Source organism: Chrysochloris asiatica, unplaced genomic scaffold, assembly GCF_000296735.1.
Source record: "Chrysochloris asiatica unplaced genomic scaffold, ChrAsi1.0 scaffold00081, whole genome shotgun sequence".
In the NCBI taxonomy this organism is placed as follows: Eukaryota; Metazoa; Chordata; class Mammalia; order Afrosoricida; family Chrysochloridae; genus Chrysochloris; species Chrysochloris asiatica.
The window spans coordinates 1,013,557-1,027,804 of NW_006408599.1; the positions used below are offsets into that span (position 1 = coordinate 1,013,557).

General features: G+C 43.8%; 1 protein-coding gene across 1 annotated transcript in view; it reads left to right on the top strand.

The window, feature by feature from the left end:
- The window catches only part of TTLL11 (tubulin tyrosine ligase-like family, member 11), a 365,232-nt gene that overhangs the window by 130,446 nt on the left and 220,538 nt on the right, over positions 1–14,248 (top strand). The window contains exon 4 of the mRNA XM_006865720.1: positions 12,492–13,067. Coding sequence (XP_006865782.1) covers positions 12,492–13,067 — 576 coding nt within the window. The remainder of the gene's footprint in view (positions 1–12,491; positions 13,068–14,248) is intronic.

Consider the following 14,248-nt stretch of genomic DNA (forward strand, 5'->3'; position numbering starts at 1 on the left):
CTGTGGGTTAATGCACTGGACTGCAAGGTCGCTTTGAACCACAAGGTCGATTGTTCAAGCTCACAAGCTGCCCTTTGGGAACCCTATACAGGGTCACTATGGGTTGGAATAGACTCTACAGCACTTAACAACAGCAACAACAAATGAAGATGTCTGGAATCCTGGTGTGGCACTGTAGGATAAGCACTTGACCACAAGGTCGGTTTGAACTGCAAGGTCGGTGGTTCAAACCTACCAGCAGCTCTTTGGAAACCCTATACAGAGTTGCTATGGGTTGGAACCGACTCGACTGCAGTTAACAAGACAACAACATGGTGATGTCTAATTATATAGGTTTGGAGTCCAAGAAAGTGATGTGTGCCAGAGATATAAGTGGTGAGTCAGTCATCTGTGCTCAGAGTGGGCTTTAACTGAAGACCTGGGAGTGGTTGGAATCACTGGGAATTAGCATCTGAGGCAATGGGACATGTGATCCCAGACAAAAAAACGAGACCCTGTTAAACCAAGTGAGATAGCTGGCTGGATCCCAGCAAACATTTACAAGACTACTTGCAGAGTTCTTTTTGTGCTAGATGGGGACAGAAAGGGGTGGTGGATCCCTAAATGAGGGAGACACTTCTCTAGCCTTCAAAGGAGCTAACAAGGAGCCCTGGTGGCACAATGGTTAAGTGCTCGACTGCTAACCGAAAGGTCTGCAGTTCAAACTCCCTCAGAGGCTCCCTGGGAAAAAGACCTAGTGATTTGCTTCCATAAAGATTATAGCCAAAACCAAAGCTGTGGAGCAGTTCTACTCTGTCACATGAGGCTGCCTAGAGTTGGAAAACGACCTGATGGCATTTAATAACAACAACAAGGAGATAACAGTTTAGTTAACTTGGCAGCTTTCATGTAGGGTCTTGACACAAGAAAAAACTTGCAGTAACAAAGTATAAAAATGAAGATGCTATTACTCATCTTACAGGATTGAAGTTTATGTGTACGTAGTGATGTGCCCAGTCCAATGCCTGGTACTGATCAATGCTGCCAAAAGACCATTGGAATGCAGGGCACCTGGCTAGAATGTTGCAAGATATGACACTTATATTCTTGTATGTTTAAAAAAAGAAATTAAGTATGTAAAGTATGGCAGGAATGCAAGAAACATAATGACTGTGGTATTGGGAATGAGGAAAAGCAAGGGCCAATGATCGGAAACACTCTTGATTATAATGTAGTTGTATACATTTGGAAGTGAGCTAAAGATTATTTAGCCAGTTCATTAGCAGAAAATCCTCACTATTGGAAAAACGATTTTAGCTGGAAGGGGAGCTTACTCAGCAATCGAGTGTTATATCTTGGGTGGGTTCAGTTGTAATGCCTCTGTGATCTCAGGAGCCGACCACGGGGAAGAAGAGTTAGGGCAACAGATCAGTCTGAGGAGTGACCCAAAGGAGCATGGGAAACGTGAGGCTGACCTAGTCCTTGGTTGGTGTCCAAGCGCATCCAGGAAGAGGCCGTCACAGTCACTGAGGGGAGAACACTGGTAGGATCATATAGGCAGGTGCCAGACTCCAGTCCAGTGGGTTGAGGATGAGTCTCAGCAGAGAATCTGGAGGATTATTAGGAAACTAAGGTAAAATCAAGCTATCATTTAATCCTCACAGCAACTGTAGGAACTAGGCACTCTTATTCCTGTATTGCAGATGAGGATACGTAAATGCCAAGGTTAAGTCACTTGTTAGTGTCACACAGCTAAGAAGTAGCAGGGCAGAGATTTGACTCCAGGTCTGTCTGACTCCAAAGTCTCTGCCCTGGATTCTGCTGCAGTGTTTCCCCACAGAACCTTAGCTATATGCACTTGGTGGAGGTAACAGTTACAGGAAAGACTGTAGCTGGCATGGAATGGGGGTGGGGTTTCAGGTGCTCAGGGATCACTCAAGGCCTTTAGGATGCTATGCTTCCAGCAGAGCAAGCTTGGTTTAGAGCTCACATTAGTGAGAAGTAAGCAAGGATGGCAGAAGGCTTTCTGGCACTGAATCTGTGGGGAAGAGTAGGAGAGGCCAGGTCGGGGCTGAATGCCTGGCTGGGGAATCTGCTGTCCTTGTGGTCTCACACCGATCAGCTCCAGGGCTAAGGGGTCGATACTAATGGGAGACCTGAGAGGAAAATGGACAGTTTCACACTGATTCCTTTCTATTGAGCAGGTTTTATAGTCCCAGGTGTGTTCTAGAGTAGCTTTTTGATTACACACTAATGATGGATAGATGATGGCTCCTATAAAGCTGCTGTTGACTAAAAGTGGGATCCATTAAATTGCATTGACAATCGGCTGGATTTGGGATAGAGCCCATGGAGAGGCTCCTCTCTGCTTCACAGGTTTCATAACCAGAAGCATCTGCTTCCCTGAGTGGCCGGTGTGATGCTGTATGCACCTCTCAGGGGAAATCAAGTGCATGCCCAGAAAAAAAGGCAGTTTGGGCCCAGGACAGATGCTTCATTCAGTTCCTCCTGCTAGCTATGTGATCTTAGACTACTTTCTTTGTCTCTAAGCCTCAATTTCCTCATTCTCCATAGATTGGAGATGTGAAAATTAAGTGAGATGCTATTTCCAAAGACCATCAAAACTTAACCATAAATGTTATTATTCAATATGAGGAAAGAGTACTTCTTCCCAAGGTTTCTTCTGAAAGATTTCTTCAGGTGTCTGAATTAATTATGGTAGAAAGAACTTTGGGTTGGAAATTTAGAAACTTTCTATTTTAGTTGTGGCTCTGCCTTGAGCTGTGTGGCCTTTAGGCAAATCTTTATGCCCATTGGCCTCCCTTTTTTGGTTTTGGTTTTGTGTATAGAGTGTGTGTGTGTATTGTTTATGTGTGGTAATTCACACTGCCAGTTGTGTAAATACATGGTAGACCCATATGAAGAAGCACTTGGGAAAGAAAACAATGTCTGTGTCTGTACAGAAGGATTCTTGTTATATTTGTAGGTCCCAGCTAAGGCAAAATGAGTCCTGATGTGCTTGGTTATAGCGTTGTCTGCCTGCAGCTCACTACTTCCTCTGTCTGTTAAAGTTCCCACATGCCAACTACTTTGAGTTTTCCCAAAGAACAGGGCAGTCATCAGCTTGGCTTATTATAACTTGACTACTTGTGACAGTGAATAAGGAAGATCGTCGAAGCATTGATGCCTTTGAGTTGTGGTGTTGGAGGAGAATACTGAAAGTGCCATGGACTGCCAAAAGAACCAACAGATCTGTTTTGGAAGAAGTACAAACAGAGTGCTCCTTGGAGGCCAAGATGGCTAAGCTTCATCTCTCCTACTTTGGACACATTGTCCGGAGAGAACAGTCGCTGGAGAAGGATGTCATGCTGGGTAAGGTGGAGGGTCAGAGAAAAAGAGGAAGACCCCCAACGAGATGGATCAGCCAGGTGACATCATTGATGGCGGGTGTCAAGTGTGGCAGCAGTAGTGAGGTTGGCCCAGGATCGGACATTGTTTCGTTCTGCTGTGCATAGGGTCGCTATGAGTCGGTTCCGACTCGATGGCACCTGACAACAACAACTTGTTACCTGTGTGACCTTGGCCCTGGGACTTTACCTCTCTGAGCCTCTGTTTCTTTGTAGGTTTGTTGTGAAGACTCAATAGATAGATCATGGCTATAAAGTACGTATTCCTAAGATGGTACTTTTCCTTTTCTTCTTTCTTACTCATTTGTATGAGTAAGTAACAGGAACTCTGGTAGCTTAGTGGTTAAGAATTGGGCTGCTAATCTCAAGGTCAGCAGTTCGAAACTACCAGCTGTTCTGTGAGAGAAAGAAGAGGCTTTCTGCTCCCGTAAAGATTTACAGCCTCAGAAACCCTATACAAGGTTGCTATGAGGCGGAACCAACTCCATGGCACATAACCACCACCAACCACCACCCTATATACATACATACATAGTTACAGGAGAAGTAGAGTATCTGACAATCTATCAAGTAGATGGCTCTATTAACTCATGTTTCTGAGGTTTGCAAATTGATTACCATAGTAATCAATTTTCTTAATAATTTCATTTCAGAAAGTGTTTATTGAGCACTGACTCTGCTACGTACTGGGAATATTGCATGAAATTAAGCAGGGTGTTCATCCTCAAGGAGCACATATTCAATTGGGACACCTAACAATAACCAATAATAGTGCAGCGTGTGGTAACCACAGCAACTCTACAGCCTTTAGTTCTAGCATCCTCACAGCAGCCCTGGCAGAGGCACTAGTGTTAACCCTCACTTTACAGATGAATAAACTGAGACAAAGCGAAAAGAGAAATTGCTGAGCGCTGCACAGCTGGTAATGAGCCCTGGTGGCACAGTGGGTAAGAGTACTGGGCCGCTAACCAAAAAGTCAGCAGTTCGAACCCACCAGCCACTCTTCAGGAAAAAGATGATGCTATCTGCTCTTGTAAAGACTGCAGTCTCAGAAACCCTATGGAGCAGTTCTGCTCGGTCTTAAAGAGTCACTATGAGTCCAAATTGACACGATGGCAGTGGTTTTGGGTTTTGTGGACACAGTTAATAAGTGGCAGTGCTGGACTTTTTAGTGCAACTGCAGAGTCTGCATTCTTAGTCTTCTAAATCTACTTGAATCTGTAGCTATGATGCACTGGAACTCTCAGTTGAAAGACACATGCCTAGTTAGAGTATGATGTGATAGCAGCATGATGTAAAGAGGATACATGCCACAACTGTGTGGACACAAGGGTGAGAGAGGTCATTAGGCCTTGGGGGTTGCAGGTCAGGAAAGGATTCTCAGAGGGAACGTTGAGACTGGGATGTAGATGATGGGTCAGATTTGCAGGCAGAGAAAGGGCAGAGGGGACAGCATATATAAAAGTACAGGATCATGAAAGAGGGATCAGACTGGAGTGGAGGGGCAGCTACCTCGCCAGGGAAAATGGGTCTTTCAAGCCATGCCACAGTATCTGCACTGTAATGGTCAGCTTCAATCATTTGGGGATAATTGATGCTATTTCTTTTTAACTGTTCAAGTAAACCCAGGATACATGTTGTTAAGTACCGTCAAGTCAGTTCATAGCAAGCCTGTGTAGCATTTCTGAGGAACAGCTGATGAATTTGATCCGCCAACCTTGTGGTTCAAACTCACCTTGTGGTCCAGTGCATTAACCCATAGTGCCACAGCAGGAGTCTCAAACCACGTGGAGCTCTTCAGGATACATATCAGCGATCAAATAGTGTTCTTGTTTTTCTGTTTAGTATTCTTAAAAACCAAACTCTTCAACAGCCAGGGAATGCTGAAAGCATTTGCCCATGCCGTGACATGGCCACCGAGCTGAGGTTTATTTGGATACACTTCCTCAAGTTCAGGATATTCCATATCTGACTCTAATATCTAAATCTTTTCCCTACCATGCAAATTGTTTCTTCAACAATTGGGAAAGTTATTGTATCAAAGTCACTCATCTTTATGGGATATTGTACAATAAAATCTGGTTCTGATGAGGGACTTGAGGAATTTGGTTCTGACATTTGAAACTAGTTCCCTGGCTATGGTTGCTCTCCAAACATTGATCGAATGACATGAACTCATTGATTCCCCTCCCAGACTGGCTCCTTTGCTGGTATTCCCCTAATCTAAAATACTGTCATCACCCACACTGTTGCTGAAGCCCAGACCCTGATATCATTCATGACTCCTTCCTCTCTCTCCTACCCTTCCCATCCATTCAGTCACCAAATGCCCCCGAATTTACCTTTCCTCTCTTTTCTCTCCCTATTCCAACCCCCCTGCCACTGCCCCAGCTCAGGTCTCTGGGTTACTTTGGTGTAGCCTCTGTCCTTCCAGCCATTCCGCTCCTAACTCTTTAAAGCTAACATTGCGGTCCAGGGTGTGTCCTACAATGCCACATCAGGACTCCAAAGAAATATTGAATCCTGGTGTGGCACTGTGGGCTAATGCGTCAGACTGCAAAGCCGTTTGAACTGCAAGGTCTGTTGGTCAAGCTCACCAGCTGCTCCTTGGAAACCCTATACAGGGTCACTATGGGTCGGAATCGACTCGACGGCACTTAACAACAACATCAGCAAAAATATAGTGTTTTTTGTCTTTCTATTTAGTGTAGTTTGTTTTGTTTTGTCTTTTTAAATGAAACTCTTCAAAAACCAGGGAATCACCTGTGAAACATATGCCCATGCAGTGGGCAAAAGTAGTGTTCCTTTCACTATGACCTCACAGGTGCTGCTGAGTGACTCTCCAGTTTGAAATCTACCAGTTGCCTCCAGATCAAGCACAAATATAAGACATTTTGAAGTTTTTTTTTTTTTTTCCTGCCCATTCCAGCCTCTCGGGTGCGCTCTTCTCCCTCTCTATATGGTCCCGGGGTAATGTGGTCCACTATGAAGACCTTAGCCATCACCTGGAGGCCTAATGACCCCAGGTCTCTCTTCTAAACTTCAGACAGACTTTTCCAAATGGGTCTAGAGCCTTTCCAGCTGCCTGGCTGTCTAGGTACCTCCATCTGACTCATCATCTTCCCCTGCCTTCCCTAACCCTCTTCTTCCTCCTTTTACATTCCCTGGGTATAACACCACCATCCACCTAGACATTTGGAAGTTGCTCCTGTCTCCTTCACCTCATCACCCAGATCTGTTATTTTTACCTCAAAATACTCACATTTCTTAAAGTTCTCTCCTTTCTTCTGACCCCCTGCCACCTTCAGTTCAGGGTCTTGATCTTTGCCCTCAAACATTTCTCCACCTAGTCCATTTTCTACACCACAACCAGAGGCATCTTTCTATAGCACAAATGAAATTAGCTCATCCACTTCTTAAAACTCTCCAGTGATGCCCCATCACTTCAGGATCTTGTCCAAATTCCCTAACATGAAATTCAAGACCCTTTCCTTTCAGGCTCTGCCATACTCCCCAGCATGTTCTTCCATTCCACTTCCTCAAGTACCTCCTTCACTTTAGACATGGGCGCCAGAACCCAACTACCTGAGTTCAAATCCTAGCACCACAACCTATTGACTGTATATCCTTAGACATCTCTGTGTAACTTCTCTAGATTTCTATTTCTTTATCCTGGTTCCTAAAATAGGATTATAAACCAAACCCAAACCCAAACCCACCGCCATCAAATTTATTCTGACTCATAGCAATGCACTAGACTGCAAAGTTGGTTTGAACCACAAGGTCAGTGGTTCAAGCTCACCAGCCACTCCTTGGAAACCCTATACAGGGTCACTATGGGTCGGAACCAACTCAGAGGCACTTAACAACAACATAGCAATCCTACATAGGGTTTCTGAGACTGTAAATCTTGGTACAGGAGCAGATAGCCTCATCTTTCTTCTGCGGAGCAGTAGGTGGGTTTGAACTGCCAACCTTGTGGGTAAGCAGCCTAATGCTTAACCATAGTGCTACCAAGTAAGTTAACCCTTGTGAAGCAATGAGAGGGGCTCCTGGCCCTGAGAAGTACTCAGTGGTATAAGCTACTTTTGTTGTTGATATCTAGCCCTTGCGAATCTCACTACAATGAGACTGCCACACGCAAACCCCACTGCAGCCCGTCTTTTCTCCTGCCATCAGAGCAATTTGCAGTTCCCTCATTCTCCTCTCCCTTCAGACCACCCCACTGTAGCAGCATATTATCCACCCTATTCCTCCCACCCTGTCCTTTCCTTTGGCTGGTCCTTGTTGCCTTTCTTGTCTGGTATTTGGTAACCTGAATGCAGTCGGCTTGGTCTTTAAATGACTCTGAAATTGTCTAGAACACAGGGTATAGAAATTTTCCCTGGGTACCAGGCCAGCCTCTGAGACTGGAAGAGCCTTCTGCCTGCACACTGGTCTACCGGAGGCTAGTTTTTGCTGAAAATCTGTGTTGCAGCAGATTCATCTGTGTGACAAAGGACTAGTGTAACTGACTTAGACCGACCTGGTGCTGCCCAAACAGTATTTCTTCAGAAATTGTCCTCTTACCTGTCTCTCACTACTAATAATGTTTTGTGGCTTGGTATTTTGGTTGCTGAATTTTGCTTTCAAAATATTTTCGCTTGTTTCCCAGAAAGGCCCAGCTGACTTTCTCAAGCACATCATGAATCTCCAACCTAAATGTCCTGCTGCTATAGATCACCTGGTGCACTGATCACAGCAGCACAGTATGAACTAGAGTGATGAGTGTCACATTCATGTTTGTCACCCATCCTTCAACTGGGGCGATGTCAAGATAAATCAGTGTTCAGAACTGTTTAGTTGGCTAAAGCCAGGGACCTTAGTGTAACCTCTTTATTTTTTAAGCAAAGACCAGTACAGCACATAACAGCAGCCACAACCACAAAGCACAGGGACTTAGGTGACTTTCTCAAGGTCACACAGGATAATTGCTACTGTCTACCTTATTTTTCTTTTTCTTTTTTGTACATAATGGAAAATAACAGCAACAAAAATTGTAGACTGTATGTCACTAATCTTTGTGTGGTATCTCTTTCCAGGCATTCAGATTCATAGTTGCCACATGTTTCATACATACTGAGAGAGACTCTTCGCTGACAGGACAATCTGTATAGGAGGACAAACACATAAAATGTACTTAAGGGCCAGCGAGCGTGAAAACTCAGCGTGACCTGGGCAGTTTAGACAAGGAGTCATAAAGTATGGGCTTACCTTAGCAGTGCTACAGAGAGAGCTCTTTTTGTACTGGTGCTTCTTTAAGACCATTTTAACATCTTAATAGAGTGTCTTACAGTAGAGGAGTGTTGGAATTTTGATCAGGGTGAGTTTTCTAGTCACATTTCCTAAATATCCACGAGAGGGCAGTAAAAGACACATAAATTTTTAATAGGCCCAATGAATGCCAAGCAATTTTTTTTATATCTCTTTCAGCCATCCATGTCTGCAGTTACAGGGTAAGGGATGTCATGTCCAACTAGAGGCTTGCATAAAACTAGAAGATGTCACCAGCTAAATGCAAGTCTTCCTCAAACAATGACAAACACCAATGCACAAAATGTCATTCAGTGTGTTGGTCCAGATGGACCTTTCATTTAATTCACATTAGACCAATGATTCTCAAACAGAGTATATATCAGAATCACCGGCGCTGCTTTTTCCAAAATACAAAATACCCAGGTCTCGTCTCCAGAGCTATTCATTCAGAATTTCTGAATTTGGACCCTAGCACACAGACTGCATTTTGATTCTGGGGCATGGCTCCTTGTTAAGAAGCTGTGCATTCGAAGCATCAGTAACTGGGGGAAATAGATCACCCTTTAGTGAAATCTCAGAGGAGAATAAATACAAATTCTGAAAAATCTTTCTCCCTTTTAAAGGTAGAGGTGACTGAAGGATCTGGTGGCTGTGTGAACCCTATTTCTTATAGATCATACCAGGAACTCAGACAAAACATCTGGAACTGGGCAGTCCTGGAAAACTCAGTGTTCTACAGTTACAATTCTAGGAGAGCTAAGGAGCCAAACTCTAATGTGAGCCTAGAGCTCAGATAGCAATTGTTGTTATTGTTAAGTGCTGTTGAGTTGGTTCCAATTCATAGTGACCCTATATAAGGTTTCAAGGAGTCCTGGTGTGGCGCTGTGGGCTAATGCACTGGACTGACTGTAAGGTCGGTTTAGACTGCAAGGTCGGTGGTTCAAGCTCACCTGCCGCTGCTCGGAAACTCTATACGGGATTGTTATGAGTCAGAACCCAACTCCTCAAGTTTCTGAGGAGCAGTGGGTGAGCTTGAACCGCCAAACTTGTGGGTAACAGTCTAGTACTGATTCTACAGATGTCCAAACTGCCCAATATTTTAAGATGATGTTTTCTATAGTAACCAGGAGAAAGAGAGCTTTACATTGATCTTATCTGAGGTAAAAATGGCACAGTGAACTTGAGGTGGAATCAGGAGACCTCAGTTCTCACCCTAACCATCCTGTCACTGGTTGTGGGGTCCAAGGCAAGTCACATCAGCTCTCTAAGCCTCAGCTTCTTCATTTGAATTGTGTGAGGTCTGGGCTATGTTGATCTCTGAGGATCCTTCCTGTTCTCAAAATTCAATGATTCTATTAGTATTAATAATCTTGACTTGTATGATACTTCTCTGGCAAAGAGCAGAAGTATTCAGTAATGCAATGAATGGCAGAAACTATCGACCATGTAGTTTAATTTATTTAAGGCATATATACTGAATTCAAAGGAGAAAATATTGCTCCCAATAATATATTGAACTGTTAGTATCTTCAGCATAACAAAAGCTTTCCAGAGGGAAAAATTATCCAACGGTGCAAACTTGACATTTTCCACTTCCTGATCCATAACTGCCATTTGTCCAGCATGCTTATATTTACTGTAAGGTGCCAAGTGTATGTAGGCTTTGGATGAATATTAAACAACTACATAAACGTCAAGGTCATAGTTACAAGAAAGGCTCAGTTGAGAACCCTGGAAGGCTTGCATTGATCTCTTGTGAAGTTTCATTCTTGAATCCTGCTGACAAGGGAAAACAATTGATGTGGACCATTATTAAAGCTTTAAGTGTTTCTCCATTGTTAAAGATCTTTTACAAGCCCAGAGTAACTGATAGTGCCCAAGGAATTGGCAAAAGCTTCACTTAGAAATATAGGCTGGTCAAAGAGATAAGTAAAACCCAGAGTGTAAGTGTCCCTGCTTGGGGTGCATGGCAGAGATGAGTGGAACAGGAGGACACGCCATGGCCTCGGGATGCTAGAGTACTTCTCTGAAATACTGATTTACCATTGGAAGGCCAGTTCATGGGCTTGTCACTCTACAAGCTGCACGGAGAGTTGACCTTGCTTCCAAACCACAACCAACCCAAACTCACTGCTATCAAGTTGTTTCCAATTCACAGCGATCTTGTGTAGGGTTCCCGAGGCTGTAAATCTTTATGGGAGTGGAAAGCCTCATCTTTCTCCCACAGAAAGAATTGCTGACCTTGTGGCTAGCAGTCTAGTGCTCTTCAAACCCACCTTGAAACGTCCTGCAGTAAAAACCTCCTTTCCTGCCATTGCATTTCCTCCCTTCTCTGTAGCTGCACCAAAAGCCCATTAATGAATGAACTTTGCAGATCCACAGCTCCAGCCCGACTGTCTGGACTGATCCAGTGCCCCAGATAATTACGCAAATGTCCCAGTGACCTGAAGTCAGGAGATGAACAAATATTGCCAATGACAGAATCCAGTTTCAAAAATATCTCAATACCCTGGAAGACTTGGCCACATCTACTAGATGAACTTAATCAGGGTTGTAAACTATGAAACTATCATTTCTCGTGCACTAGCTATATGTTTGGCCTAGTGCTTGATCCTTAACACATTTTTTTGTTCGTTTACAGTGATTCAGTGATGGTAGGTTTTGGTTTCCCCATTTAAAAAGGTAGACACTGAGCAATGGCGATATAGAGGAAAGTGCAAGGTCTTTAGATTAATCTAGATTCTGCCCCTCAGTTAGCTGGCAAGTTACTTTATCTTTTACAATTAGCAGTAGCTTGGCTTTAGTGGTGGTCACGTGCTGTGGAGTCGGTTCCAACTCATAGCGACCGACCCTGTACAGGGTTTCCGAGGCTGTAAATCTTTACGGGAGCAGAAAGCTTCATCTTTCTCCTGCGGAACAGCTGGTAGTTTCGAACTGCTGACCTTGAGGTTTGCAGCCTGATTAGTAACCACTATGCTACCGGAGCTCCTTGGCTTAAGTCAGCCTTTATGGGTCAGGATCTGTGTATTCAACCCTTTACATTTATTATATCTCTTAATCTTCAAATCCTTTAAACAATCTTATGTGGTAGATACTATTACTATTCCTATTTTACAGATAAGGAAAGCTCAGATAACTTTTGTAACTTGCCAAGGTCATACAGTAAGGAGCAAGGACAGGATTTGAACCCAAGAAGTTTGACTCCAACTCCCACAGTATTATCACCTTAATTTCCTATATTATAAAGAAAGACACACCCATATTTTCTGTGAGGATTAGATAACTTCTGTAAAGAGCCTCGAAGAGTACCTAGCCTTCATAACTGGTACTGTTAGTTAAATGACTTACTCAAGGTTATAGCTGATGGTGGTTGCTGTGTACCACCCAGTTGGTTCCAGCTCATTGAGACCCTGTTTCTGAGGCTGTAAATATTTATGGGAATAGAAAGCCTTATCTTTCTCCCATGGAGCTCCTGGTAGATTAGAACTACTGACCTTGAGGTTAGCAGCCCAGCTTGAAATCCACTATGCTACCAGGGCAAGTGGCAAAATGAGATTTGAAGTGAGATCTTATGACTGTAAATCCACTATGTGCTCCATCTTCCTTCTGGAGGACAGGATTCAGGACAATTCTATGTCACTGTCTCAGAATCTAGTTCAGCATTACCTCCATGGAAGATGCTCAGATAGTCTGGGATCATGTTGTCATTCATTCACCAAACATTTGCTAAGGTCCCTCTTGTGTTACGGGAAGTGGGACGGTCCAGAGAAGAAAGGAACATAATGTTGACCATTCTTTTCTTTCCCTCAGGTTCGCATGGTGAAAGATGGTGACCCCTCCTGGAAGCCTACTTTTATTGTAAAACCTGATAGTGGTTGTCAGGGTGATGGAATCTACCTCATTAAAGACCCAAATGACATCCGCCTGGCAGGGACCCTCCAGAGCAGGCCAGCTGTGGTACAGGAGTACATCTGCAAGCCTCTCCTGATCGACAAGCTGAAGTTTGATATTCGTCTGTATGTCTTACTAAAGTCCTTAGACCCCTTAGAGATTTATATAGCCAAAGATGGACTCTCTAGATTTTGTACCGAGCCATATCAAGAGCCCAGCCCCAAAAATCTACACCACATCTTTATGCATTTAACCAATTATTCCCTGAATATCCACAGTGGTAACTTCATCCATTCGGACAGTGCTAGCACAGGCAGCAAGAGGACTTTTTCTAGTATTCTCTGTAGGCTGTCCTCCAAAGGTGTTGACATCAAGAAGGTCTGGTCTGATATCATCTCCTTGGTGATTAAGACTGTCATCGCCCTGACACCAGAGCTCAAAGTCTTCTACCAGTCGGACATTCCAGCAGGCAGACCCGGGCCCACCTGCTTCCAGGTAAACGACACCACTTCCAAACCTGACTTCCCAACCTTGACTGGAACAGAGAGGGTTCCTGGTCTCATGTGGGATGAGGGATGGGGAAGGGATGGCTAAAGGGAAACAGGGATGCTTGCTAGTGTGGGTCTAACTCTTAGCTTTTTACTTGCTTGAAGCAACTTCTTTCCCTTTTCTCACTTGTACAATGAGACTAACAGTACCTAACTTCACTTGTAAGAATGAAATGTAATTATATATATATGAAACACAGAGTCCTACTCTGGCACTGTGGGTTAATACGCTGGACTGCAAGGTCAGTTTGAACCTTATGCAGGGTCGCTATTGGTCGGAGCCGATTCGACGGCATTTAACAATAACAACAACAACAACAAACATATATGAATCCCAGTGCCTGCCATTCATTTATTCATTCATTCTTTCATCAGTTTTTACCACTTGCCTAAGTAGGAGGGCCCCAGCACTGTCGTGGATACTAGTGAGATAGCATTCAGTAAGTCAGATCCTTGCTGATTGATGCATTGAGTCTATTGTGGGAGGCCAATCATTTATAAAGCAATTATTATAAAGTGGGATAAGTGTGAGAATAAGAAATGGTACTTGGGCTGGGAGATTGTGGGACTGTCTCACATTTTTGGGTGGATTGGTGGTTAGGGAAGATTTCTCAGAAGTGACAGTTAAACTGGAACCCGAAGTAAGCATTAAACTAAACCCACTGCCACTGAGATAATTCTCACCTAATAGTGACTATATATAGGAGTCCTGGTGTGGCGCTGTGGGCTAATGTGTCAGACTGCAAAGTTGTTTGAACCACAAGGTCAGTGGTTCAAGCTCATCAGCTGCTCCTTGGAAACCCTATACAGGGTCGCTATGGGTCCAAATCGACTCGACAGCACTTAACAACAACAACAGTGACCATATATAGTCCTGGTGTGGTGCTGCAGGTTAATGTGCTGGACTGCAAGATTGGTTTGAACCATAAGATCGGTGGTTCAACTCACCAGCCTCTCCTCAGAAACCCTATACAGGGTTGCTATGAGTCAAACCAATTTTGACGGCACTTAACAACATAAACATATGTAGTAAAGTTATTGTTAAGTACCGCCCACTTGGTTTGACTCATAATGACCCTGTATAGGGTTTTTGAGGCTTTGAGTTTTTGCAGGAGCAGAAAACCTTAT